This window comes from Podarcis tiliguerta (genome assembly GCF_965153285.1).
Source record: "Podarcis tiliguerta genome assembly, chromosome: 8".
NCBI lineage: Eukaryota > Metazoa > Chordata > Lepidosauria > Squamata > Lacertidae > Podarcis > Podarcis tiliguerta.
This window is the reverse complement of record NC_139541.1, coordinates 8125192-8152515: the sequence shown is the minus strand read 5'-3', so window position 1 is coordinate 8152515 and position 27324 is coordinate 8125192. Positions and strand designations below refer to the sequence as shown.

Here is a 27324-nt window from a genome sequence, read left to right as displayed (position 1 = left end):
TAGGAGAAAATAACAGAGGCCAACCAGAGAATACTGAGAAGCAAAGCAGCTTGTAAGCCTGATCTTTATTGATCTGTTGCAACAGGGTACTCCCCTCACACACAGGAAAGGAGGAGGAACCCAGAACAAAGGTGTGCCCGCCCTTATATAGACATTTTAAATTGCCCGCCCTGGAGTCCAAGACCACCCCCAGACACATCATACCTATATCACAGAAAGGGCAGTCTACAACAGAAATCTGAGTGCATTGTTTATCTCCTGCTGGCAGACCTGTTAATGGTCACTTGATTGGATACCCTGGGGAGCCTGGCCAGTCTTTTGTAATGACAAATACTTAGTTCCTGAGCCAGATCACAGGCTCACCCTTTTCATACACAGACATACTCTGAAGACAGGATTTGTGAAGGAGTAGACAATGGGGAGGCTTTTCCATTTTCCTTTGACCTTGCAGAGAAATGTTTGAGGTCAATTGAGGTCAAAGTCCTGAAACCATTTGGGAGGGACAAAATGGTTTCAGGACTTTCTGTGGGGTTTTATATATATATATATATATATATAGGTAAAGGGACCCCTGACCATTATGTCCAGTCGTGGCCGACTCTGGGGTTGTGGCGCTCATCTCACTTTATTGGCCGAGGGAGCCGGCGTACAGCTTCCGGGTCATGTGGCCAGCAGGACTAAGCCGCTTCTGGCAAACCAGAGCAGCGCATGGAAACGCTGTTTACCTTCCCGCCGGAGCGGTACCTATTTATCTACTTGCACTTCGATGTGCTTTCAAATTGCTAAGTTGGCAGGATCAGGGACTGAGTAACGGGAGCTCACCCCGTTGCGGGGATTCGAACTGCCAACCTTCTGATCGGCAAGTCCTAGGCCCTGTGGTTTAACCCACAGCGCCACCCGCGTCACACACACACACACACACACACACACACACATGACCTTAATTTTTTTATTTCAAAACTTTATGAGTTTCTTGTCTATGGTTTCTCCCAACTTTGAAGGCATCAATGCATCTCCTTGCCAAGGGCCAAGGCACAAGGGAGCCTCTGGTCGGGGCATATTGGCTGCCAGTTGCCGACCTCTGCCTTACCTGTTTTCTTCACCTGCCCATTCTCCTCCTAATCTGGTCCCACCCAGGGGTCCTCTTCAGCATCGAGGTCGTGTCCTCCCATTTCGCCGTCCGGGACTACTGGAGGGGATTCTTCTCAGCCACCTGCGGGGCCTTCATGTTTCGCCTGCTGGCCGTCTTCAACAGCGAACAAGGTGAGGAAGCTGAGCAGAGTTGCTGGGGAAGTGCAAAGCGGGTGGAAGGAGAGAAACTCTTGCTTCCAGTTTGCTCTGCAGTGTTGGGCGCCCTGGCCAGCGTGCTCATCCACATAGTAAACACCTCTGCCCACCTGCTGTTTTTCTGGCAAGCTAAGCACAATCTTAGACTCTTACCTTGCATGGGCTGGAAATAGATTTGATGGGGGGGGGTTGCTGGGAGACAGCAGTTTAAGCCTCACATGTGGAAATAATAATTTATTTATACCCCACCCATCTGGCTGAGTTTCCCCAGCCACTCTGGGCGGCTCCCAATCAAGTGTTAAAAACAATACAGCATTAAATATTAAAAACTTCCCTAAACAGGGCTGCCTTCAGATGTCTTTTAAAGAGAAGATAGCTGCTTATTTCCTTCACATCTGAAGGGAGGGCATTCCACAGGGCGGGTGCCACCACCAAGAAGGCCGTCTGCCTGGTTCCCTGTAGCTTTGCTTCTCGCAATGAGGGAATCGCCAGAAGGCCCTTAGCGCTGGACCTCAGTGTCCGGGCAGAACTATGGGGTGGATACGCTCCTTCAGGTATACTAATATTCTAAACTGACAACAACTGCCCTGGAAAGAGATGACTGAGCAATTGTGGCGACCTTGTTGGAAGTGCCGAACCCTCAGTTCCGAACCCTTGCTGCAAAATGGATGTTTTGTGTTAGGGAAGAGAAACTAGGGCTGCCATACGCTTGAAAATGGCGTCTGGGCAGATTTTCGCAGAATCGGCAAAATGTCTGGGGAAACCCCAATGTATGGCAAGTAGGGTATTTGTTTGTTTTAACTTTAAAAAACCCTTTAAAATCCCAAAAATGTTTGATTCCCCCCACCCCTAAAGGAAAAAAAGCTCAACAACTTTTGTCCTGATTTTCACTTTTGCGAATATGGCAACCCTAGTTAAACAGGCTAGGTGTGAAAATTAATGAATGTTAGAAGAATGCTGGAATGAAGTTATATGGTTTTAGCAGAAATGTTATAAAGAATTAAGCAAAAACTGATTGTTAACGGGTCGAAGTGGAAAATTTAAAGTTAAATTGTGTTAAGATAAATTATAGAACAAAAAATTGGAAAAGAAGGAAAGGATTTGCTGAAACAGCTAATTGAACTAGAATACAAAAAAGGGAGGTGTGAGGAGGTCGATGAAACAAGTAAATGAAAGGTAAAGATATGGAAATATGGGAGGTTTTTTTAAAAAATGTTTTTGCTTTTCTAGTTGTTTTTGTATTTTTTTCTTTTTCTTTTTCTTTTTGATGTACTGTTTGTCAAATTTTTTATTGTTTCTTTTTTTCTTTTGTTTCTTTTCTGTGACTATTAAATTTCTAATAAATATTATTTAAAAATTAAAATAAATAAACAGGCTAGGTGTGTCCCCTTCCCCTCCCTTCCTCACCATTTCCCCCATGCAGTGGAGGATGGTCTATGTGTGCAAAGGGGGGGGGGGGTTGCCCCACCAATCTCAGTCTACACCCCTCCAGGCCCACCTGCCTGCCTTTCCCAAAGGGTCATCTAGTTCAACACCCCCCCCCCCCAATGCAGGAACCACAGCTAATCCTCCTTAGGCTCAGTGTTGCCCTTGAAGAAGAACTAGCTGGGAGGCGAAAAAGAAGGATGGCTCTGTAGTTGGCTCTGGCGCCACCTACTGCTGGGCTCCCTGCCTCCCGCCCTACCAGCCACCACCAATGAAGATGTTTCCAGAGCTGGGTTTCCCAAACTTGTCTGATTTCGGACTACAACTCCCAGCATCCCTAGCTAGCAGAACCAGTGGTCAGGGATGATGGGAATGGTAGTTCAAAAACAACTGGAGACCCCAGTTTGGGAAACCCTGGACCTGGATGTTGGTGATGGAGGAAGGCTCTCTGGGGACAAACCTCAGCAGCCATGGTGAGCAGGTGATGGGTGCTAAACAATGTGGCTCGCTGGTTCCTCTGCCTGGCTGCGCAAGAGCAAAGTGGGGTTTGGCCCCAAGCAAATGGCCTTCTGCAAATGTTGGCCATATGTTGGGGTGGGGGGCTTAAGCGAGACGGGGGAGAGAAGAGGGGAAAGTGAGAAATTGGGGAAGGGGGTCTTGGGTGGAAGGAAAGTGGGGGGGACACAGGTAGACGAGGAAGGGGGCTTCTATTTTTGTGGGCACCCCTCTTTTGTGTTTAAAACACCTCGCTTTTTCTCCCTTCCCAGAGACCATCATGGCTCTTTTCAAGACCAGCTTTAAGATTGACTTCCCCTTTGACCTGCCAGAGACATTCTTCTTCATGTTCCTCGGGTGAGATGGGTGAGGGATTTTGGGGTCAGGTCCACCCCATATGAAATATACTCAGAGTCGCAAAGTGATTTCATGCTCTTTATTCAGCTCATAGTGGTGAGGAGGAATGAATGAATGTCCCCTATATCTGCCTTATAAACATTATTTACACAATGGGCTGCACATGATTGGCTAATTCCGGAATTCTACTGTAATCCAATCAGGTTGTGGATTCACTTCTATCTGGAGCATGATTGGGTGGTTCCTGCCAACCAATCATACTGCTGCATTGTTCTAGGACCAATCAGACTGCTGCATTCTGAATCCTATTGTTCTAGGACCAATCAGACTGCTGCAGTTTGGATCCTATTCAACTCAGTACATAACACCATATATTTAAAGCATCCCCTCAATAATTCTGGGAACTGGAGTGTGCTGTTATAGGGAAAACTAGGGGGTTTGGCTTTTGCTGCCCAACTCCTGAAGGGACTGAGTCCCCTAAGTCAATGGTCGGTCAGAGATGAATGGATGGAGGCAAGATCCATCGAAAGCAAGGGGGATCTTTATTTTTCTGTTGCAACAGAGTTCCCTCCTCTCCTTGCAAGGAGGTAAGAGAAACCCAGAACAATGGTGCACAAGCCCCTATAAAGACTTTTGAAATTGCCCACCCTGTACCCCAAGACACCCCCCAAAAAATCATATATATATCACAGAAGTGGTCCCCAGCAGATATTTGAGAGTGTTGCTTCTCTCCTGTCTGCCAGGATACCTGAAAAATGCCTTAAAGGTAAAGGTAAAGGGACCCATGACCATTAGGTCCAGTCGTGGCTGACTCTGGGGTTGCGGCGCTCATCTCGCTTTATTGGCCGAGGGAGTTGGCATACACCTTCCAGGTCATGTGGCCAGCATGACTAAGCCGCTTCTGTCGAACCAGAGCAGCGCATGGAAGCTCCGTTTACTTTCTCGCTGGAACGGTACCTATTTATCTACTTGCACTTTGACGTGCTTTCGAACTGCTAGGTTGGCAGGAGCAGGGACCGAGCAACGGGAGCTCACCCCGTCGCAGGGATTTGAACCGCTGACCTTTTGATCAGCAAGTCCTAGGCTCTGTGGTTTAACCCACAGTGCCACCCGCATCCCGATAAATGCCTTACTTGGTTGTATTTTCTGGGTAGCCTGGCCATTCCTTTGAGATGGTAAATACTTTAGTTCCTGAATCTCTTACACATATTGATATTTCGCTCAGCTTAACAGATACTTGCCAGACTATATTTGAAAAGGGAGGTGTAAGCCCCTAGAGGGGTGGCGCTGTGCGTTAAAGCCTCAGCGCCTAGGGCTTGCCGATCGAAAGGTCGGCGGTTCGAATCCCTGCGGCGGGGTGCGCTCCCGTCGCTCGGTCCCAGCACCTGCCAACCTAGCAGTTCGAAAGCCCCCCCGGGTGCAAGTAGATAAATAGGGACCGCTTACGGGAAGGTAAACGGCGTTTCCGTGTGCTGCGCTGGCTCGCCAGAGCAAGTGATGTCACGCTGGCCACGTGACCCGGAAGTGTCTCCGGACAGCGCTGGCCCCCGGCCTCTTGAGTGAGATGGGCGCACAACCCTAGAGTCTGGCAAGACTGGCCTGTACGGGCAGGGGTACCTTTACCTTTACCTTACTATTTCAGACATGTGGTTTATATACTTGTGCATATGTTTGCCTTGTACATTTATGAACATTCATTCTATATTTGGGACCTTAGAATTCTTATAGCCGTGTCAAGGCTTTTTGGGGGAAAGTACAGTTTCCAGGGTCCTTCATGGGGGCACCATGTGCTTGAAATATGCTCTGAATTTATGGGGGTGGATGTGACCCATCTCCTCCTTGCAATGCAGCCTTGGGGTGGGGTGGGGGTGACACCGAAGGGGTATTGTGTGCCCAGCAGCCAAAGTGACCCTAACTTACCTCCCTCCCTCCCCTGTTTCTTTGCAGCGCAGTCTGTGGGGTGGTGAGCTGTGCTTACCTCTTTTGCCAGCGCTGGTTCCTGGGCTACGTCCGGAGGAACTGCTTCACAGCCAAGCTGCTTGCAGAGGAGTAAGTCATACCTTGGGAGTGGGGGGCCATGCGCTGGGGGGGCATGCGGGGTGAGGTCCTGCAAGGACCGACCGACTGGCCTCGAACACACTGCTGCCTCTCAGCCTCAGTTTCCCACTCTGCAAAACGGGAACAACAGAAGTTTGCCTCGCCTGGTTGTTGCATGGGCGATAAATGTTCCATGAAAGCACAAATGAATCGTAGCAGCTGACATTCTCCTTTCACATATTTGGGGTGTTCTTGGGTTTTCCATGACATAGGGATTACAAAAAAAATAAAAATATTCTGGCTTTGGGAACAGAATGAGCAGGGTATAGAAAAAAAGCATACTGTGCGCAAGGTATTTATAAGTGAGTGACAGTAGAGGGGTCAGCAGACCACTGTCCCTCAGACCTTGTGGGGGGCCGGACTATATTTTTTTTGGGGGGGAGGGAATGAACGAATTCCTATGCCCCACAAATAACCCAGAGATGCATTTTAAATAAAAGGACACATTCTACTCATGTAAAAGCATGCTGATTCCCAGACTGTCCACAGGCCGGATTTAGAAGGCGATTGGGCCAGATCTGGCCCCCAGGCCTTAGTCTGTCTACCCACGGTAGAGATGGACCAACATTTTATTATTACTTCCTCCATCACCCCGAGAAAAAATATTCTCCCTTGTATACAAGCTTTTGGGACACGGGTGGCACTGTGGGTAAAACCTCAGCGCCTAGGACTTGCCGATCGTATGGTCGGCGGTTCGAATCCCCACGGCAGGGTGAGCTCCCGTCTTTCGGTCCCAGCTCCTGCCAACCTAGCAGTTCGAAAGCACACCTAAGTGCAAGTAGATAAATAGGTACCGCTTTATAGCGGGAAGGTAAACTGCGTTTCCGTGTGCTTCGTTGGTGCTGGCTTGCCAGAGCAGCTTCGTCACGCTGGCCACGTGACCCGGAAGTGTCTTCGGACAGCGCTGGCCCCCGGCCTCTTAAGCGAGATGGGCGCGCAACCCCAGAGTCGGTCACGACTGGCCCGTACGGGCAGGGGTACCTTTACCTTTACGCAAGCTTTCAAGTGGCACAGAAATCCTCAGCACCTTCTGCCTGGTGGAAGAACTTTGTGATGCCTGGAAAATGTACAGATTCCTCCACCAAATGACCTTTTCTATTTTTGCTTTGAGCTGTGTGTGACTTGCTGGTCTGTCATCAGAGTAAGCTTTGGGTAGGGAGGCCTTTCGTTTTCAATCCTGAAAAGTAACCCTAGTTTTTTGTCTGTTTGTTTCTGGTACCTTTTCCCAGGAAACCTCTTTACTCGGTGCTGGTTGCCCTCCTCCTCTCCTCCATCACCTTCCCATCGGGCCTGGGGCAGTTCATGGCCTCTAGGGTAAATACTGGGCATCGCTCTCCTTCCCAGCACAGAGCACACTGGAGCATATGCAGAGTGCCACCCTCTCCCTGCTGAATAACAACAGGTGGCACCCACAGGACTGATAACAGCCGGTGAACTGGCCAAAGGCCAACCTGTCTGGTGGCACAGAAAGAGGAACCCACCGGCCCCCTCACAGACAAAAAGGGGGAGGGTGGGTGGGCGTTTGTGCTCCTGTTTGCGCCAGCCCTTCCAGACCCCCATCTTTCCTCCCCTGTAGCTGAGCATGAAGGAACTTCTCACCTCCCTCCTTGACAACCACACCTGGAGCGCCCTTTCCCAAAACGCATCGCTGGCCAGGCCCCTTCAAGTCGACACCCACAACCTGTGGCTCGAGTGGTGGGACCCCAACATCACCATCTTTGGCACGCTGGCCGTCTTCCTGTTCATGAAGGTACCTGGCCCGCTTCTGAAGCACACGGGGGGGGGGCGTTCTCTGATGAGGGAGGAAGGGTTCAGGCGACTCCCCTCCCACTTCTGTTACGGTGCTTTCACCCTCAGGAGTTGGAGTGTTCTCAGGCATGCCGTGGCATCACAGGCTGTCTGAAAGCAAGCAGCCGTTACCCTGGGCCTCACTTTTCCTCGCTCTTTTCACAGTTCTGGATGCTGATCCTGGCCACCACCATGCCGATGCCCGCTGGGTACTTCATGCCCGTCTTTGTTTATGGTAAGTGCCCCCCCATCTCCCTGCATCAGATGACCCCCCCCCTCCATACTGGGTCACAGAATCAAAGAACTGGAGAGCTGGAAAGGTGACCTTGTTCAGCCCCCTGCAATGCAGGAACCACAGGTAAACGCAGGATCCGTTTCGCTGGTCTCATCTGCCAAGTACCAAATGGGCTGGAGAAGGCGATCTCCATGACAGTTAATCCAGTTCAAAACCAGTTTGAGCGTGCAGTGTAGACATGGTCTTGAAAGGATTGTCGCGGAGATGCAACCGGTTTCTTTCTGCCTCCTCGTCCTCCTTCCCCACCCCCATGACAGGAGCTGCGCTCGGGCGCCTGGTGGGGGAAACTGCCGCCTTCCTCTTCCCCCAGGGCATTTCATCGGAGGGGGGCTCCAGCCTCATCACTCCTGGAAGCTACGCACTGGCAGGTGAGTCTGCAACGCGGGTGGGGTGGGCACTTGCTACAGGGCAAGCCGATAAGCCACGGCAGCCAAAGGTCTAGGCAACTACGGCTTGGCAGACACACGGCCCCTTCCCCTCCACCCCAGGGACTCACGGTTGCGATGACAGTGAGCGCCTCTGTTCACTACAATTCTGCAGGGGGCATCTGTCTGGAGGATGCCCTTGGTTCCTCTCCCAATTTTTGGGGTCCTGTATACAGGGAGGGTTAGAGGAGCTGGCCGGCCACTGAAATGTCCTCATCAGCATCCTGCAAAAACGGGCCAGGTTGCAAGAGGGGTGGGGCCCTCTGGGCTCCAAGCTGGGCCTTTCCTCCACCCCCCCCCCACCTTGCTGCTAGGTAGGGGAACAAGACCCAGAGAGGTGTGAGGGAGCTGAGCTGGAGGCCAGAGACTGAGGGACTTGCTTGCTCCGTGCTGGATCAAAAATGGCAAGAAATGGAGAAGCAAGATTTCTTCGGATGCCGTGACACCCCCCCCCCTCCATAGGTGATACATATATGTGAATAGAACCGTATACAGTGGAGCCCTGTTCGCATCCCGAAGCGAACGCAACCCGCGACTGCGCTTCTGTGGGTTGCGATTCGGCACTTCTGCGCATGTGCGTGACGTCGTTTTGACCGTCTGCGCATGCGTGAGCAGCGAAACCCGGAAGTAACGGGCTCCGTTATTTCCGGGTTGCCGTGGAGCGCAACCCGAAAGCGCTCAACCTGAAGCAACCTCGACCCAAGGTATGACTGTATCTTGAAGACGCCACAGTCTCCGCTGACAAGGGGGCAAGGCAAGTAATTTGCGCCCCCCCCGCTGCACTGTCCCTCCCCCAGATAGTCCCTCTCTCTCTCTCCGCACCGCACCGCACGCCTGGCACCCTCCCCTCCACAGTGGGCGGCGACCCGGCGGCTCGGATCGGATTCGCACAGCCAGCACTGCAGTGAGAGAGAGTGAGTGAGCCAGGTAGGGGCAGAGAGCTGCGAGTGCGAGCGCCCCCCCCCAGATGTTGCGCCCGGTGCGGCCGGCCCCCCCTGCACCCCCCACGCTACGCCACTGATTAGGCAGGGCTGGAGGACAGAGCTGTGTTTGATTCATGACTTGTCCTCCCCACCACTGAGCTCCTCTGCTCTGGTGCGGAATGCCATCGTCTTCAAGCAAGATGCAGACCCCAACCAGCTCAGCTCTGGGACTTGGAATAGGAATCGGGGCGGCTAACAAGGGACCCACGCCCAGGGTGAGTCGCCGGCCTGCCTCAGGACCCCCCCCCTTCAGGGAAAACCCTTGCTCTAGATTCTGTTTTCCTCCCTCCAGGGGCAGCAGCCTTCTCTGGCTCGGTCACCCACACCCTCTCCACGGCCCTGCTGGCCTTCGAGATGACGGGGCAGATCGCCCACATTCTGCCCGTCATCCTAGCCGTGCTCATCGCCAACGCCATCGCCCAGAAATTCCAGCCCTCCTTCTACGACGGCACCATCATCGTCAAGAAGCTACCCTACCTTCCGCGCATCCGGAGTAGGCACATTGGGTGAGGTGAAACCCCTTCCCACGTCGCAGGGTGTGGGGGAGCAGGTGGGGACACAGGTCAAATCTGTACCCAGGGCAGCTGTTTACCAGCTCCATCTGGTACGTAGGCTGAGACCCTATCTGCCTGCAGACTGTCTCGCCAGAGTGGCGCATGCTCTGGTTATCTCCCGCTTGGACTACTGCAATGTGCTCTATGTGGGGCTACCTTTGAAGGTGACCCGGAAACTACAACTAATCCAGAATGCGGCAGCTAGACTGGTGGCTGGGAGCGGCCGCCGAGACCATATAACACCGGTCTTGAAAGACCTACATTGGCTCCCAGTACGTTTCCGAGCACAATTCAGAGTGTTGGTGCTGACCTTTAAAGCCCTAAACAGCCTCGGTCCAGTATACCTGAAGGAGCGTCTCCACCCACATCGTTCTGCCCGGACACTGAGGTCCAGCTCCGAGGGCCTTCTGGCGGTTCCCTCACTGCGAGAGGCCAAGTTACAGGGAACCAGGCAGAGGGCCTTCTCGGTAGTGGCGCCCTCCCTGTGGAACGCCCTCCCATCAGATGTCAAAGCGATAAACAACTACCTGACATTCAGAAGACATCTGAAGGCAGCCCTGTTCAGGGAAGTTTTTAATATGTGACATTTTAGTGTATTTTCATCTTTTTGGAAGCCGCCCAGAGTGGCTGGGAAAACCCAGCCAGATGGGCGGGGTACAAATAATAAATTATTATTATTATTATTATTATTATTATTATTATTATTATTATTATTCTCGCCCTCCCACTCCCGGGACATTGAGGGGCATCCCAAGAGCCTTCTCAGACGTGCTGCTTGCTGATGAGGGAAAGGACACTCTGCCCACGCTCAGAGTCTCTCTTGCCTTATGTCGCTTTGCATATCGGGAAGGGCCGTAGCTCAGGGGCAAAGAGTCTGCTTTGCGAGCGGGAGGTGCAAGGTTGTCGCGAAGTGAGTTGGCTGGTAAATCACACATTTCAATAGTTGGGAGTGAACGCTTTACGGATTTGGCTGAGGGTCAGGCCTGTTTCACACAGCAGCTCGTTCCCTGTAGATCAGGGGTCAGCAAACTTTTTCAGCAGGGGGCCGGTCCACTGTCCCTCAGACCTTGTGGGGGGGCCAGACTATATTTTGAAGGGGGAAATGAACCAATTCCTATGTCCCACAAATAACCCAGAGATGCATTTCAAATAAAAGCACACATTCTACTCGTGTAAACAGGCTGATTCCTGGACTGTCCGCGGGCCGGATTTAGAAGGCGATTGGGCCAGATCTGGGCCTCGCAGTGGCGTAGCGTGGGGGGTGCAGGGGGGGCCGGCTGCACCGGGCGCAACATCTGGGGGTTAGGGTTAGGGGGCGCAAATCCACGGGTTAGGGGGCGCAAATTACTTGCCTTGCCCCGGGTGCTGACAACCCACGCTACGCCACTGGGGCCTCGGGCCTTAGTTTGCCTACCCATGCTGTAGGTCTTACTCCACAAAATCAGTTGCCGAGACTAAAAGTCCCCACCTCCCCACAACCATCTAGGTCAGCTCCTCTTCCAGGGCTCCTTCCGAGGAATCGGAGACTACGCCTGCATGAGACCAACATCTCCTCTGCCCCTTTCATGCCTCTTCTGGTTCTGGGAGACTAGGGGAGAGTTGGGAGCTTGCCACAGCCGGAGAGGGAGACACCGGTGACTCTTCACCAGCCCAACTCATCTCTGCCTCTTGGCCTCCCTCGCCCCATGCTTCTGCTTCACCTTCTGCCTCTGATTCACGACTTCTCTCTGCCACAGACTCTCCCAGCTCACTAAACCCTCACTAAACCTTTCGGCACCTCCTCCTCCCTGTCTTCTCACTGTGACCACTCATCATCACCCCACCACCAATCTCCAGGCTCTGAGCCTTTGACCCTTGGGGGTTCCTCGGCTGGTTCCTCCCACTGTTCTTCCACACCAACCAGTCCATGACACGGGTTCAATCCCTGCTGGTATCGCCAGGTCGGGTTGGAATCCGCAAAGCCATTGCTGCCGACCAGTGTGGACACTACAAAGCTAGATGGACTGACTCTGTAGAAGGCAGCTTCCTATGTCCCTATATTCCAGGGCAGGGCACACATTTATTGGGGGGCTGTGTGTGTCAATTCACAGGCCTTTTAACAGCCTGCAGACCCTCTGGGAATCTTTGCTCTGCCATTACTGGGCTCTTGCTGGGGTCATTCTGACGCCACTTTCTCCCGCCTGCAGCTCCTACAAGGTCACCACAGAGGAGTTCATGAACACCAAATTCGTCTACCTGCCCAGGGATGCCACCTTCCAGGAAATTCTCAGCACGGTCACCTCGACAGACGACTCCGAGTACCCGGTGGTGGACAATGCTGGTACAGTCATACCTCATGTTACGTCCACTTCATGTTACGTTCTTTCAGGATACGTCCCGCGGCGACCCGGAAGTAGCGGAAAGGGTTACTTCCGGGTTTCGCCGCTCGCACATGCGTAGATGCGCAAAATGACGTCACACGCATGCGCAGAAGCAGCAAATCGCAACCACAGACACACCACTGTGGGTTGCACTCTTTTCATGTTGCGAATGGGCCTCCGGAACAGATCCCGTTCGCAACCAGAGGTACCACTGTACTGGGACTTAATGGGTTTTCTGAGGGAGGAGGAAGCCCTGGTTCTCCCCTCCCGCCATTTCCCAAACCCCAATGGCCTTCCCTGTGGCATCAGGGCTTTATTTCACTTCCTGCTTTGTGGGGGTGAGAGACAGAAGGGGAGAAACAGCAGGAATTGAGAAGCAGCTGGGACTTGCTCTTTGCCCATGCTCAGGAGGCGCCAGGGTATGTACCCAGACACCCCTGACACAGTCCATGAAGAGATCTACAGCAGGAGTTGCCCCCTTGTTTCAGCATAGGCCTCGATGGAGGGTGTTAGGATATTTCCGTTCCACCTTAAAAGGGAGCAGGCTTTGTGAGTCACAGAGTCTGCGTATTTCCTGTTTCACAGGATGTTTCTCTTGTGTCTTTGCTTTCGTTTCTCTCTCTCTCTGCCGGAACACTGAAGCAGGCAGTCATGTTTTTCTTTGTTCTGATCAACGCTGAATAAACTTGTAAATAATGCTCTCCTGAGTGCATCTTTCGCTGTGTGCATTATCTGCTGATAGAGCGTGCATCAGCTCTGGAATGTGGCAAGCTATTTCTGGAGCTCGTGTCACTAATTGCTGATACTGCGTGTCTGCGGGAGATCGATGGACGTCCGGAGACGACGTGGAGTGATGATGGACTTTGTCTCCCTGGCAGTATCCCAACAGAGGGGACCTAGCTCTCTTCTACTTCTTGTGTTGCAGGGGGTTGGACTAGATGACCCCCCTTGGGAGCACCTTACATCTCTACAGTTCTAGGATTCCGCTATGGGAGGCAGGATCCTGCTGCAGGACCAGTGGGCATCCCTGCGGGTGGGCCTCCAATCAGGCCCAGCTGGGTGACCACCGTTGAGGGGAAGGAAGCTAGACTAAGGCGGGCCTAATCCAGCCCATCTCATGTTCTTCCTGGGGTGCTGGGCACAACAGACCCTCTTTGGCCTGATCCTGCAGTCGAGCCCTTTTAAGGCCTTTTCTTTCTCCCTCCTCTCGCCCGCAGAGACAGCCATGTTGCTGGGGATGATCCAGAGATCCGAGCTGATCAAGTTCCTCCAGACCCAGGATGATGCCAGCTTGCCCCACAAGGCACAGGGGGAGGAGGTGGGTCACAAGCCCCCCGAGGCTGAGATGGGAGCTGCCTTCTGCTGTGTGGGGGGGAGGGGGGCAGCACCCTCTCTGCAATGCAGCTTAGCCAGAGTTGCATGGGCCCCACACCACCCAATTGCCACACCCTGCAAGATTTTATTCCCCCCTACTCTCTCCTGCAGCCTTCATCTGCCCAGACCTTGGAAGGATCCTGCGCCATCAGCCCTGTGACCCTGCAGCTTTCCCCATGGATGTCCCTACACCAGGTAAATGGCCGGCAGACAGGCGAGGGCTATCAGATGAAGAATGGCAGGAAGTGCTCTTGGCTCTGGCACACCCCTTTATTTGTTTACAGTGAAATGGAGCCTCCATGCCCAGGAGGAGTCTACCTCCAAATGTCACCTGCTGGTGAATAATGGCAGGGAGGGCTGTTGTTGCTGCCTTTGCATTCTGCACCCTGGGGGCACATTTCCCACCCTGGGGAACAGGGTGAAAGGTCTGGATAGGTCTTTGGGGGGAGGCCAGGGCAGAGGGTGTGTGTGTGTGGAAGTAGGGGATTTTGATTTTTATTACAGAGAGAAAGATCCTTTGGGGAGGGGAAAGGCTTGTTTTCCTGCCACAGCCTTTGTGGGGCTGCTTCTTGCAAAAGGAAAAAACACACAGCTGTGAATTCTTGGCCGTTGGGCCCTTCCTCCAGCCTACCTTGCAGGGTTCCTGAGAGGGTGGAACAGGATCCTACCTCTGTGCACACACCCCGTTCTGTGAAAATGAAGGAAAGGGCACATTCTCTGTGTGCGCATGCGGTTCTCACAAGATGCTGCTGTCACCAGGGAAATGGGCTGGCTTATCAAGATGCAAGGAGCCTTGTTAAAGGAGCTACAGGCAGGGGTTACCCCACATCCTGGGACACAGATGGCGCTGTGGGTTAAACCACAGAGCCTCTTGGGCTTGCCGATCAGAAGGTTGGCGTTTCAAATCCCCATGACAGGGTGAGCTCCCGTTCCTCGGTCCCTGCTCCTGCCAACCTAGCAGTTCGAAAGCACACCAGTACAAGTAGATAACTAGGTACCGCTCCAGCGGGAAGGTAAACGGCGTTTCCGTGCACTGCTCTGGTTCGCCAGAAGCGGCTTAGTCATGCTGGCCACATGACCCGGAAGCTGTATGCTGGCTCCCTCAGCCAATAAAGTGAGATGAGCACCGCAACCCCAGAGTCGTCCACGACTGGACCTAATGGTCAGGGGTCCCTTTACCCCACACCACCATCCTGACCTTCCCCCATCTCTCTCCTCCCCATTTTTCTCCCCACAGGTGCACAACCTTTTTGAGCTGCTGAACCTTCAGAGAGCCTTTGTCACGCAACTGGGGAAACTGGTTGGCGTTGTCTCCAGGAACGAGGTAGCTGGCTGGCACTCTTAAAGCGGGGCAGATTGGGAGAGGATGGGGCTGGGTCCTAAACTCAGAGAGCTGCAGAACGGGGAGACCTGCATTCGAATCCCCCCCTGCCCTCAGCCGCAAAACACACCGGGTGACTCTGGGCCAGTCTGACCTACCTCGAAGGGTTGTTGGTGGGAGAACAGCTTACAGCACACCCAGAGTTCTTCTGAGAAAGGCAAAGAGGAATACCGTGTTTCTTGAGGAAGGAGTTCCCAGTTGCTCATCAGGGGTTGCAGGAAACTAGGGCAGTTAAACCCCTTCCAGGCTGATTGCAGTGTGAAAACATCCACCCCACTTCCCATCCAGCTCTCAGCTTCCTTCCTTCTTTTTCCTTCAGGTGAGGAAAGCCATCGAAGACCTGGCAAATCCCAAAGCAGCAAAATGAGAAGAGGCGTCCTTCCCAATTAAGACCAGGCGGGGATTCGAAACCACGATGGAAGGAGATTCCTGTTGAATGTTACCTGGCGTCAAGAGCAAATTAAAGATGTATTTTCACACTGTCGGTGGCAAATGAGGATGGGTGGGGAGGTCTGGGAGAGGAGTATAAGCTCTTGGCACGTCTGGAAACCTTTAACAACTGAAACTTTTAAACAACTGAAAAATATAAAACCCCATTATTATTTTTTACAATATGATGGAAGGTCTGTGCTAATATTTGGGCTGAGTTGAAATGGATGCCCAAATTCACCGCCTGAATTTGTGGAGTGGGGGTGTTTCAGTGGTTTTCAGGGTGGTACAGAATAATGTGATTTGGGGGGGGGCGTGTTGTATTTTTAAAAAAACCACCTCCTGCTTCTAGGAGTGCCACCTCTGGGCAAGGGAAAGAAGGAGCTGAATGGTGACATTTCCTTTGCAGTCAAAACCTGCTCAGAGCCGATTTCCAGCAAGAACAGCTTAAAGTGCAAAAGAATCACATATAAATTGGTCCCTGCTTCCCTCATAGAATTGTAGAGTTAGAAGGGACCCCTGGGGGCCATCTAGTCCAACCCCCCCCCACCCAATGACGCAGAAATCTCAGCTAAAGCATCCATGACAGATGGCTATTCACCTCTGCTTAAAAACCTCAAAGGAAGGAGAGTCTACAACCTCCTAAGGGAGCCTATTCCACTGTCGAAACAGCTCTTACAGTCAGAAAATTCTTCTTGATGTGTCGTTGGAATCTCCTTTTTTGAAGCCATTGGTAGGAGTCCTACCTTCCACAGCAGGAAAAGTCAAGCTTGTTCCATCTTCCATGTGACAGCCCTTCAGATATCTGAAGATGGCTCTCGTATCTCCTTTCAGTCTCCTCTTTTCCAGGCCAAGCAGAACCAGCTCCTTCAACTGTTCCTCATATGGCTTGCCCTTTGTCATCTCCGTCACCTTCCTCTGCCCAGGTTCCAGCTTGTCCCTTGTTGCAACAGGGCTCTGAGCTTCTTTCCAGCAGTTAGTACACTCTGGTTACAGGGAGGCAATTTCTGTGCAATATCTCTTTTATTATTTACAAATATACACAGTGAGCTGGGGTGTGTGGGGCAGGGTGGAGGAGCAACGAGGTCCCTCAAAGCAGGTATCTCCCCCCAGACGGCCAAGCAGACTCCCCTGGAGGAAAAGAGTGAGAGGTTTGCCCCAATCTCGTTCTGCAAACCAAACAAGCAGAGGGAAGGTGGCCGTTTGGCGGTTCTCGCAGGCGTGGGAAGATGGGAGTGGGGCACACGGCCCGAAACGCCTTTGCCATCTTGAGAGGCCTTCTTGGCTGCCCCTACCAAACCCAGGCACCCTGGGGCTAGTAAACAGAGCAGCCCCGGAAGTTCAGTTTAAATAAAAGGGCTGTGGCAGTGAGATTGGGACGCGGGTGGCGCTGTGGGTTAAACCACAGAGCCTAAGACTTGCTGATCAGAAGGTCGGCGGTTCGAATCCCCGTGACGAGGTGAGCTCCCGTTGCTCTGTCCCTGCTCCTGCCAACCTAGCAGTTCGAAAGCACATCAAAGTGCAAGTAGATAAATAGGTACCGCTCTGGCGGGAAGGTAAACGGCGTTTCCGTGCGCTGCTCTGGTTCGCCAGAAGCGGCTTGGTCATGCTGGCCACATGACCCGGAAGCTGTACGCCGGCTCCCTCGGCCAATAAAGCGAGATGAGCGCCGCAACCCCAGAGTTGGCCACGACTGGACCAAATGGTCAGGGGTCCCTTTACCTTTTACCTAGCAGTGAGATTATACCCACCAAAAAAGCAACAACAGCTTTTTGGGGGGAGGTGTTGGGCGGGGTGCACCCATAGGAGGAACGCATGATTGAAGCGATTCAACTGTCATGACCTCCTTCACGGCTTGCTCGAGCAAGCAGACGCCACCCAAGGGTGCCACAAGTTGAAGAACCTCCTCAAACGCTCAGGAACCCTTGACACAAGCCCCCCCCCAGCCCAGCCTCTGCCCTCCCTCCAGAGTCCTCTAGTTATAGAACACCTCGTCCTCCGAGAGGGAGCTGCTGTCAACGTATCGGAGGGAGGTGCTACTGCGCTGGAGCCACAGGGACCCCACGGGGCTCTCCTGCCCCGCTTCCTGGGGCAAGGCCTTCGCCAGGCTGTCCATCGGGGTGCTCCAGCCGGTGGGGAGGGGGGACTTGCAGCTGGAGAGGGAGAAGGCTGGGAGGCTGCTGTCCAGGTTGGAGGGGCTCCCTGTGCCCTGCGGGGTGAGGAGAAAGGTCCCTGGCGGCAGATAGAGGCCTCTCAGGTCTGGAAGGAGGAGAAATTATTATTATTAATTAAATTGGGGGAAGGGGCTGTGGCTCAGGGGTAGGGAGCCCCTACTTTGCCTGCGGAAGGCAATCCCTGCCGGCAGCATTTCTAGGTAGGGTTTGAACCCATCGCTGCCAGTCAGAGTACACAACGCTGATCTAGATGGACCAGTGGCCTGACTCAACGTAAGGCAGATTCCTGCGTATCAGGGATGGGGAATCTGTCCCCGCCCCCAACAAATGATGTTGTGAGTGCAACTCTCCTCAGCCTTGGCTAGCAGGGCCAATGGTGAGGGATTGTGGGAGGGGAAGCTCAAGAGCATTTGTGGGGGGGGGGGCAGGGCGAAGCAAGGGCTACCTGGACCAATAGCATCCTCAAATGATAACTGGAAGCAACCGCTTCACAAAAGCCTCCAAGGACGGAGAGACCCAATGCTCATTGGAGCTGACAGACGTAACTAACTTAGCACCATTAATTTCATTGGGTCTACTATGGTGGGCTGCAACCCCCCCCCCAAAAAAAAACATAAAAAAATGGGGAGAACCAGAGGTGGGTTGGAAGTTACCTTGGAGCTGGGGGCCTTCCTGCGAATGCCCCCCATAATTCAGCTCCTCTTCGTCCAGGGAGGACCAGGCGCTCAGCGTGGCTTCGGCTATGGCAAACTGCTCAGCCACACCTGGGCAGGGGAAGGCAGAGGGCAGAAGATGTCAGGGAAACAGCCAGCCCATGCCACCCCTCCCTGGACACTCGCAGGTCTTGGGAGAATGAAGCTGCAAGCCAGGCTTAGCCTAAATAAACCTCACACCTTCCCCACCCCCCAAAAGCGAGCCCCTCCTGATCTAGAACGTCCCGGCTTTCTTGGGAACAAAGCTGAGGGCTGGTTTGCAGCTGGGACTACGTCACCCGGTTCCTGCCTGGATTATAGCAGGGAGACTCGGCCAAAATTTACTGCCACTTCCTCTTCTGGGATGCTTGAAAAAGGTGACATTTGTGCCATGCATTTAAAGAGCTCTTAACATTTTTGCAAGCTTGACTGGTGTTATGTACCACCTATAAATCATTTTCATAATATTCTCTCTTAAGGCATTACATGCCGTGAACTTCATACCTGTGGTCCATAACTGTTCCCAGTCAGCCATCATAATGTCATGTCCAACATCTTGTGCCCATTTAATCATAGCCGATTTCACCGTTTCATCTTGAGTATTCCATTTCAACAGCAAGTTATACATTCTGGACAAATTTTTGACTTTGGGTTCTAACAATTCTGTTTCCAATTTTGATTTTTCCACCTGGAAGCCTAATTTTTTGTCCAATTTATATGCCTCCATTATTTGATAATAATGGAGCTAATCTCTCACTCTGCCTTTTAGTTTTTCAAAACTCTGCAATTTTAGCCTGTCTCCCTCTTGCTCCAAAATTTCCCAATACTTTGGCCACTTGGCTTCCATATTGAGTTTTTTCAATGCTTTCGCTTCCACTGGTGACACCCATCTTGGGGTTTTATTTTCTAGCAAGTCTTTGTACCTTATCCAAACATTAAACAGTGCTTTCCTGATAATATGGTTCTTAAAGGCCCTATGAACCTTAACCTTACCATACCATAAGTATGCATGCCTTAACACCACTTTTAACAGCCATGGCTTTCCCCCAAAGAATTCTGGGAGCTGAGAGCTGGGAGGAGATCCCTCACAGACAGCTACAGTTCCCAGCACCCCTTGACGTGCTACAGTTCCTCCTCTGAAGTGTACACAAGCAGTCTTCATGAGCAGTTTCAGAGGAGAGGTGGAGGACCTCTCAGCGCCCCAAGGACACCAGCACCCAGACAGCATCAGTTGAACACAGTGGCGTAGCGTGGGTTGTCAGCACCCGGGGCAAGGCAAGTAATTTGTGCCCCCTAACCCGTGGATTTGCGCCCCCTAACCCGTGGATTTGCGTCCCCTAACCCGTGGATTTGTGCCCCCTAACCCGTGGATTTGCGTCCCCTAACCCTAACCCCCAGATGTTGCGCCCGGTGCGGCCGGCCCCCCCTGCACCCCCCACGCTATGCCACTGGTTGAACATGGTTCTTAAGCTGGTGCCTCCTTTATGGGATTGCAAGGCCCCAGCCCCCCGGCTGACCTGCTGCAAACCAGGCCTCCTTCAGCTCATCGGTGAGGTCGGCGTAGATCTCCTCCTCCGTCAGGGCCGGCCCCCAGCCCGTCTTCGGAGCGCTCCAGCCCTTCCACTCGATGAGGTGGGCCACACGGCCACGGGCCATGGCTGTGGGCTTGGTGACGTGGTCTTTGATGCTCTGGACGAGGCCTGTGGTGGTGGGGGGGGCAGCAAAGATGGAGGAGGCACAATAAGCACACTTGGGAACAGAGGGACGGAATCTATGCCAGCCCCACTGAGAGCCTTGCAGGAAGGTTTCCATGGGAACAAATGCCCCGTACAATAATACTGTTTTGTAGATTGGAAGGTTAAATCGGAAGCTGAGCTCACTGCCAGTAATTCCGATTTTGCTTTCCTCATATTACTAATGCCTGGCTTATATGATGAATGTATGTTCTATACATTTATTTATTTTGCGCACCGTACATCTCAGGGTGGTTCACAATATAAAAACGCAATGTAAAAACACATCATAAAAACCACCATATATTTGTAGGTTGCTACCTTGCAAGGAATCGCCTTTGGCTAGTGCAATAAAGGTATTGGATGAAAATGACTGTGTTCTGCGTCTCCTTCGGCCCGACACATCTTTCCTTGCAAGGGAGAACAGCAGATTTCAGCCTTTCTGTGGTTAGCAACCCACCTGCCTCGTCAAGCTGGCACCCGCCAGAAATAAACGGAGCGGAACTCAGAACAGCACCAAAAGGGACTCGGTCACATTGCTCCCCCTGCTGCACTGCAAGAGGACGAGCCAAGAGGACGCAGGGTCTGCAAATCTGGGATTGCCGTGGTGGCAGGCAGAAAAGGGGCAGTGGTCCAAGCCCCTGTAGGGACGCCTTGGAAAGGGTGCTGGGTGACTTTGTGATCTAGATGCCAAAGTCCCAACAGGGGCCCCTGGAAGCAAGTAATACCCAGGGCTCCCGAAGGGATTCACACAACTGCCTGCTATACGACAGGATTTACAGGCTATGCCCGACACGTTTCAGAATCTGCACCATTTAAAGGAAGAACATTCAGATCGGGTTTTGCTCCTTTTGCATTGTAGTATTCTATTTTGTGGGGACGCGGGTGGCGCTGTGGGTTAAACCACAGAGCCTAGGACTTGCCAATCAGAAGGTCGGCGGTTCGAATCCCTGTGACGGGGTGAGCTCCTGTTGCTCGGTCCCTGCTCCTGCCAACCTAGCAGTTCGAAAGCACACCAGTGCAAGTAGATAAATAAGTACTGCTGGGGCGGGAAAGTAAACGGTGTTTCCATGCGCTCTGGGTTCCGTCACAGTGTCCCGTTGCGCCAGAAGCGGTTGAGTCATGCTGGTCACATGACCTGGAAAGCTGTCTGTGGGCAAATGCTGGCTCCCTCGGCCTGAAAGTGATATGAGTGCCATAGTTGCCTTTGTCTGGGCTTAACCGTCCAGGGGTGTTTTTTTTTATGACTGCTACCTGCATTCTGGTTAAAAAAGGACGCGGGTGGTGCTGTGGGTTAAACCACAGAGCCTAGGACTTGCTGATCAGAAGGTTGGCGGTTTGAATCCCCACAACAAGGTGAGCTCCCGTTGCTCAGTACCTGCTCCTGCCCACCTAGCAGTTCGAAAGCACGTCGAAAGTGCAAGTAGATAAATAGGTACCGCTCTGGCAGGAAGGTAAACGGCGTTTCCGTGCGCTGCTCTGGTTCGCCAGAAGCGGCTTAGTCATGCTGGCCACATGACCCGGAAGCTGTACGCCGGCCCCCTCGGCCAGTAAAGCGAGATGAGCACCGCAACCCCAGAGTCGTCAGCGACTGGACCTAATGGTCAGGGGTCCCTTTACCTTTATTCTATTTTGTGGGCTGGTGCTTTCCCAGGCCCGAGAAGACAGGAGTGTTGACATCCAGCTCTTTCGCAATGAGCCAATTATACTGTGATCCAGCATAGCAGAAACTGTTTCCTCATGTCTTCCTTCGCTTCTCTCGGGACCATTTTCTCAACACAAACCACACACAACTCTTTAAGTGGGTATTTTCTCTCTCTGCTTCTAGCAGGCCCCTATGAACAGTTTGCCAGCAGCCCAAAATCCAACAGGTGAAGCACTCCTGGGCATGGAAATGCAACAAGGGGAAACTTAAGATTGGTTAAAAAAAATAAAATAAAAGAGGAGACAATGCTATTCCTGGAAAATTGGTTCTGGAACAGCCGTTGGCCATGACAGCTAAATGAAAATGCCTTGTTCCAAAGTAGCAGAGCTAGGGACACAGGGAAAGGATGCGTGTGGTATTGCTTTGCTAAAGTCTTGCCCGGCTTATGGGTTGGCTCCCAGTACGTTTCTGAGCACAATTCAAAGTGTTGGTGCTGACCTTTAAAGCCCTAAACGGCCTCGGTCCAGAAGGAGCGTCTCCACCCCCATCGTTCAGCCCAGACACTGAGGTCCAGCGCCGAGGGCCTTCTGGCGGTTCCCTCACTGCGAGAAGCCAAGTTACAGGGAACCAGGCAGAGGGCCTTCTCGGTGGTGGCACCCGCCCTGTGGAATGCCCTCCCACCAGATGTCAAAGAGAACAACAACTACCAGACTTTTAGAAGACATCTGAAGGCAGCCCTGTTTAGGGAAGCTTTTAATGTTTGATGGATTACTGTATTTTAATATTTTGTTGGGGCCGCCCAGAGTGGCTGGGGTATAAGTAATAAATTATTATTATTATTGGTTTTCCAGAGATGTTCTGAAGAGCACATTTAGAAACAGAGAGAGGGCCAGAGCCTGGAAGAAGCAGGACACATGGTGCAGTTCTGGAAGTCAAGGGTGTGAGGGGGAGAGCAGGTGTACCTACCCCCCAGGGAAGAGGTGGCCAGGGCCGTCACGTGGTAGGTGCTGGGGGAGCCGGTGTCTCCACTGGAGAGGAGCCTGCCAGAGGGCTTGAAACATTTCTGCAAGAAGAGAAAACAGATGGAGTGGGAGTCAGGAGTGGGGGGAGTGAAAGAGCAGGACTGGGAAAAGGGGGGGTTTCATTCTGACAGGTGCATCACCTGCTTTTAGGTGGAGGAAGCCACCTTAGGCAAGAGAGAAAGTTATCTGCCCCCCGGGCCCACTGCTGCCTGCTCTGTTTTGCAGCGGCTCTTTCGGGGTCTCTGGCACCAGGAATGGCCATAGCTCAGAGGTAGAGCGCCTGCTTGGCATGCAGAAGGTCCCGGGTTCAATCCCAGGCAGCATCTCCTGGGGGAACACTGCCTGTGCCTGAAACCACAGAGAAGCCGCTGCCCGTCAGTGTGGACAGTATTGAGCTAGATGGGATCCCACGGTCTGACTCAGGATAAGGACATTTCTTATGTCTCAAAGGAAGAGCAGCTGCTTGGCATGCAGAAGGTGCCCGGGTTCTGTCCTTGGAATCTCCTGGTAGGGCTGGGAACGTCTGCCATCTGAGACCCCGGAGAGCCACTGCTGCCAGTCAGTGCAGGCACAGGAGACCAGAAATCTAGGAGCTCCACAGATCCACCACCATTCCCAAGAGAGAGAGAGATGGGTCATGCCAAAAGCAGTTACCTCGCTGCCCTCCTTCTCTGGGGCATTGGAAAGGCCATGGCTCTCTTGTGGGGCAACAGGGGGGCTTTCCAGCTGAGGGGTGACAACAGCCTGGTCCTTGTGGGCGCTTGTGAGGAAATCTGGAAGAAGGAGCAGAAAGAAACCATCAGCAGAGCTTCTGGGGGCAGAAGAGCCTCCTGGAGGGGGCTGTCCTGCTGTGACCTCTCCCCCCCCCATCCCCTGCTACCCCCACAGGCTTCTCCACAAAACTGGGGAGAGGTTTTTTTCGACCTAGTGGGATCACTCAGCGAAGCTGAATGGTGGGAGATTCAGAGAGCCTTCTGGCGGTTCCGTCATTGCGAGAAGTGAGGTTACAGGGAACCAGGCAGAGGGCCTTCTCGGTAGTGGCACCCGCCCTGTGGAACGGCCTCCCTTCAGATGTGAAGGAAATAAGCAGCTATCTTATCTTTAAAAGGCATCTGAAGGCAGCCCTGTTTAGGGAAGTTTTTAATATTTAATGCTGTATTGTTTTTAACACTCGATTGGGAGCCGCCCAGAGTGGCTGGGGAAACTCAGCCAGATGGGCGGGGTATAAATAATAAATTATTATTATTATTATTATTATTATTATTATTATTATACAGTGGTACCTCGGGTTACATACGCTTCAGATTACATATGCTTCGGGTTACCTCGGGTTAAGAACTTTGCTTCAGGATGAGAACAGAAATCGTGTTCCAGCGGCGCGGCGGCAGCAGGAGGCCCCATTCACTAAAGTGGTGCTTCAGGTTAAGGACAGTTTCAGGTTAAGAACGGACCTCCAGAACAAATTAAGTACTTAACCTGAGGTACCACTGTACATATAAAACAGATTTAAACAATGGAACTCACCCCAGCAGGAGGCAATGATAACCACCAAACTAGATGGCTTTTTTGAGGGGGGAGGATTAGACAAATTCATAGAGGAGGATTACAGCTGCCAAAGGTTATGGCTATGATCTAATCCGGCAGTCTGAATACGAGGAATCGCAAGCTGGGAGTGCGCTGGTGTTATGCTCAGGTCGTCTTCCTTCTGGTTGGCTGCCGCAAGGACAGGAGGCTGGGCTCAGAGGCCTTTGGCTGGATCCAGCAGGTCTCCTGTTCCTTAAATTTTTGAGTCACCTCACATCCGAGGCAATGAAATAAACACACTTCAAATGGGTTTGGATGACGCATCTTCCAGCAGGGAGCCGGGGAGCCAGGGGGACTCAGGACAAACCCAAAAGCTCTATTCCGCAGCTGCTCTTTTTGCATTCAGAAAGGCGCCTACGTGGATCAACCCCCCCCTTTTTAGTGGGGGGCTCCTTTCAGGACAAAAGTGGCGACTGAGAACCAGCAGGCACCACCAGACACCTTTAAAGGGGCGCAAGGGGAGTGGAAGGGCGCCTGCCAGGACCCACCACCTACTAATCCCAGACAGTGGTGGTCAGGGAGGGAGGGAGGAGGTTGGCATTTTGCACATGCTAAGAGGCTCCTTTCTTTGCTACGCCTTCATGTGCCCAGGACTGGCTCTGTAAGTCAACGCCAAAAGCTTGACCTTTGGGCTTGTTCCGTAGTGGCTTGGCTTGGAGGAGCTGAGGATCTCCGCCATCACGCCTCCTCTGCACTAAATGCAAGGTTCTAGTCCTCACTGATTTCCAACAGAGCCTGTTTTGGTCCTTTGCTCTGCAGAAAGGAGCGAGGGCTCAGTGGCGTAGCGTGGGGGGTGCAGGGGGGGCCGGCCGCACCGGGCGCAACATCTGGGGGTTAGGGTTAGGGGGCGCAAATCCACGGGTTAGGGGGCGCAAATTACTTGCCTTGCCCTGGGTGCTGACAACCCACGCTACGCCACTGCAAGGGCTCGCTCCATTTCATCCCATCTTTGCCTAGAGCAGCTATTTCCTTCACTGCCGTGACCCCACCTCACTCAGTTTGCCAAAGCTGCCTTGATTGGAAGATTTGAATCTTCCCTGAGCTTCCCTCTTTCCCCAGGTCTGCTTTTCTCAGTCCCTCCTCACCCTTGTCTCAACAGTCTCAGCACAGACAAACAAGAGAAGCTGAAATCAGCTGCCGGCAGGGGATGGAATCACAGAATCGCACACAGAGAAGCCCTGTTGCCGCTCTGAACATCTCCCACTTCCCTGGGCGTTAAGCCTCTGTTTACACAGCCTTCTTCCCATGTCATAAGCACAGTCCCTGAGCTTACAGTCTTCCGCCTGCTTTGCAAGTTTCCTCCCTTGCTTAAGAAACCAGCAGAGCCCCCACCCTTGGGGAAGGTCTCTGTGTGAGTCAAAAGCTGGCACTCACGGCTTCTCACTCCAAGAGGCCTCTTGCTCCTAGGGATCTGCTTTGTCCCCATCTTAAGTTGATCCCCAGTACCAGCTTGGATCCCATCCTAGGGCTTGCCGATCAGGAGGTCGGCAGTTCGAATCCCTGCGATGGAGCGAGCTCCAGTTGCTCGGTCCCAGCTCCTGCCAAGCTAGCAGTTCAAAAGCACGTCAAAGCGCAAGTAGATAAATAGGTACCACTCTGGCAGGAAGGTAAACGGCGTTTCCGTGCGCTGCTCTGGTTCGCCAGAAGCGGCTTAGTCATGCTGGCCACATGACCCGGAAACTGTACACCGGCTCCTTCAGCCAATAAAACAAGATGAGCGCCACAACCCCAGAGTCATCCGCGACTGGACCTAATGGTCAGGGGTCCCTTTACCTTTACTGAGCATGTGTAAAATACAAACAAGAGCCGTGTTGGATCCGACCATGGTGGGTTTATTTAGCCCAGCTTCCTCCTTCCCTGGAGAGACCAAGCAGGCGCCTCCCTAGAAACCCACAACTGCGGCTGTGCAGAGGTAGACTGCTCCTGGGTGTGGAGGCCCCATTTAGCCATCTCAGCTGGCAGCAACAGGAAGGCTAGCGGGGCTGGCAATGGATGTGGGGGCGTGTCTCCGGATTCGGAGGGAGCCCGGGATCCCAGCTGCTGCTGCTCTGGGTTGGGCGCATAGCTGCCAACGTTTCCCTTTTTTTAAGGGAAATTCCCTTATTCTGAATAGGATTCCTCGCAATATAAGGGAAAAGTTGACAGCTATGGTGGGGGGGGGGGGCAGCAGGGGGCCAGGGCTCCTCAGGTCCTGTTTCCTACCAGTCCAGGTGCTCTCCAGCCCACTGGCTGCCCCCTCCCGTGTCTCTCCAGGGACCTTGACGGGGAGGCAGAATCCGAACCCAGGACCTGCCTCACCTCAGGTATTCCAAGCGTCTCCCTTCCCAGCGACTGCGAAGGGGGGGGCGGTGAGGAAAATAACAACAGGCTCCCCCCCCGCCGGGCGCGATTCTGGTCCCTCCGCTGCTGAGCAGCCGCGCGGAAGGAAGCGCAACAGACGCGGGCCAAGAAGCGGGCGGGGGGCGGATTAGGTGAGCCCAGCGCGCCCCCTCCCCCTCCAGCCCGGGCGTCCCGGGGATCGGGGGGGGGGGAGAGGAGCAGACCCTTCTCGCCCTCCCTCCCCGTCCCCAAGGGCGGCGGCTTGGCTCATTCGTCCCCGGCGGGCGCCCCTCCGGAGGAAGGGAGCCCCTCTCCCCCTTGACCTTGGGCGGCGCGGCGGCGGAGAGGCTCACCTTTGGTCACGCACGACCCCATGGCGGCCGCCGCTGCCCTCCCCGCCGGGGCGCATCGAGGAGGCACCCGGAGCCGCCCGCGCGTCCGCCTCGCTCCTTTCCCGGCGGCGGCGGCGCCCAAAGCAAGGCGGCGGCGGAGCTGCCTCCGTCGAGGGGCGGCGCCCCCACCCGCTCAGCCCAGCCCAGCCGCCCGACGCCGCGCGCTCCTCGGGGCGGAGATCGCCGCGCCTCCGACGAAGCCGCCTTGAAGGCGGGGAGGGGCGCCGGGGACCCCCGAGGCGGGGGCGGAGGGGAAAGCCTCCGCGCAACAGCAGCCTCCTCCTTCTCCGGGGTCAGGCGCGAGGGCTTTGGGTGCTCCTCAGAGTAGACCCATTGAAATGCGTGCGCGGGAGCCGGACGCTCTCCGCTGAGCAGATGAGCCGGGATTAGCATCCTGCCGGCGGTTCCCACGCCGCCACCCGTCGCGACTCCCGACAGCTTTTGGGGTCGGGGGGGGGGGCGACGAAGTTGCCAGAACAGCGCCACCTGTGAACAAGCAGCTGCCCCCGAAGT

At 53.5% G+C, this 27324-nt stretch overlaps 2 protein-coding genes across 7 annotated transcripts in view; one reads left to right on the top strand and one right to left on the bottom strand.

Moving 5' to 3' along the window:
* Window positions 1–15433, top strand: part of CLCNKB (chloride voltage-gated channel Kb) — a 49394-nt gene extending 33961 nt beyond the window's left edge. For all 6 annotated transcript variants that reach the window (XM_083453932.1, XM_083453931.1, XM_083453929.1 and 3 more), the window contains 13 exons: window positions 1138–1263; window positions 3480–3564; window positions 5512–5613; window positions 6891–6975; window positions 7238–7411; window positions 7615–7684; window positions 8002–8112; window positions 9445–9658; window positions 11893–12026; window positions 13284–13384; window positions 13552–13635; window positions 14678–14764; window positions 15141–15433. In XM_083453932.1, the coding sequence (XP_083310058.1) occupies window positions 1138–1263; window positions 3480–3564; window positions 5512–5613; window positions 6891–6975; window positions 7238–7411; window positions 7615–7684; window positions 8002–8112; window positions 9445–9658; window positions 11893–12026; window positions 13284–13384; window positions 13552–13635; window positions 14678–14764; window positions 15141–15188 (1421 nt within the window). In that variant the 3' untranslated portion in view covers window positions 15189–15433. The remainder of the gene's footprint in view (window positions 1–1137; window positions 1264–3479; window positions 3565–5511; window positions 5614–6890; window positions 6976–7237; window positions 7412–7614; window positions 7685–8001; window positions 8113–9444; window positions 9659–11892; window positions 12027–13283; window positions 13385–13551; window positions 13636–14677; window positions 14765–15140) is intronic.
* An 821-nt stretch (window positions 15434–16254) lies between these two features.
* Window positions 16255–26887, bottom strand: FAM131C (family with sequence similarity 131 member C). The gene is made up of 6 exons (XM_083454290.1): window positions 26773–26887; window positions 23171–23289; window positions 22461–22557; window positions 19634–19816; window positions 18078–18188; window positions 16255–17509 (listed from the first exon to the last, which is right to left on the bottom strand). The coding sequence occupies exons 1-6, from the start codon at window positions 26792–26794 to the stop codon at window positions 17226–17228; spliced, it is 816 nt and encodes a 271-aa protein (XP_083310416.1). The 5' UTR covers window positions 26795–26887; the 3' UTR covers window positions 16255–17225.
* Window positions 26888–27324: the final 437 nt, after the last annotated feature.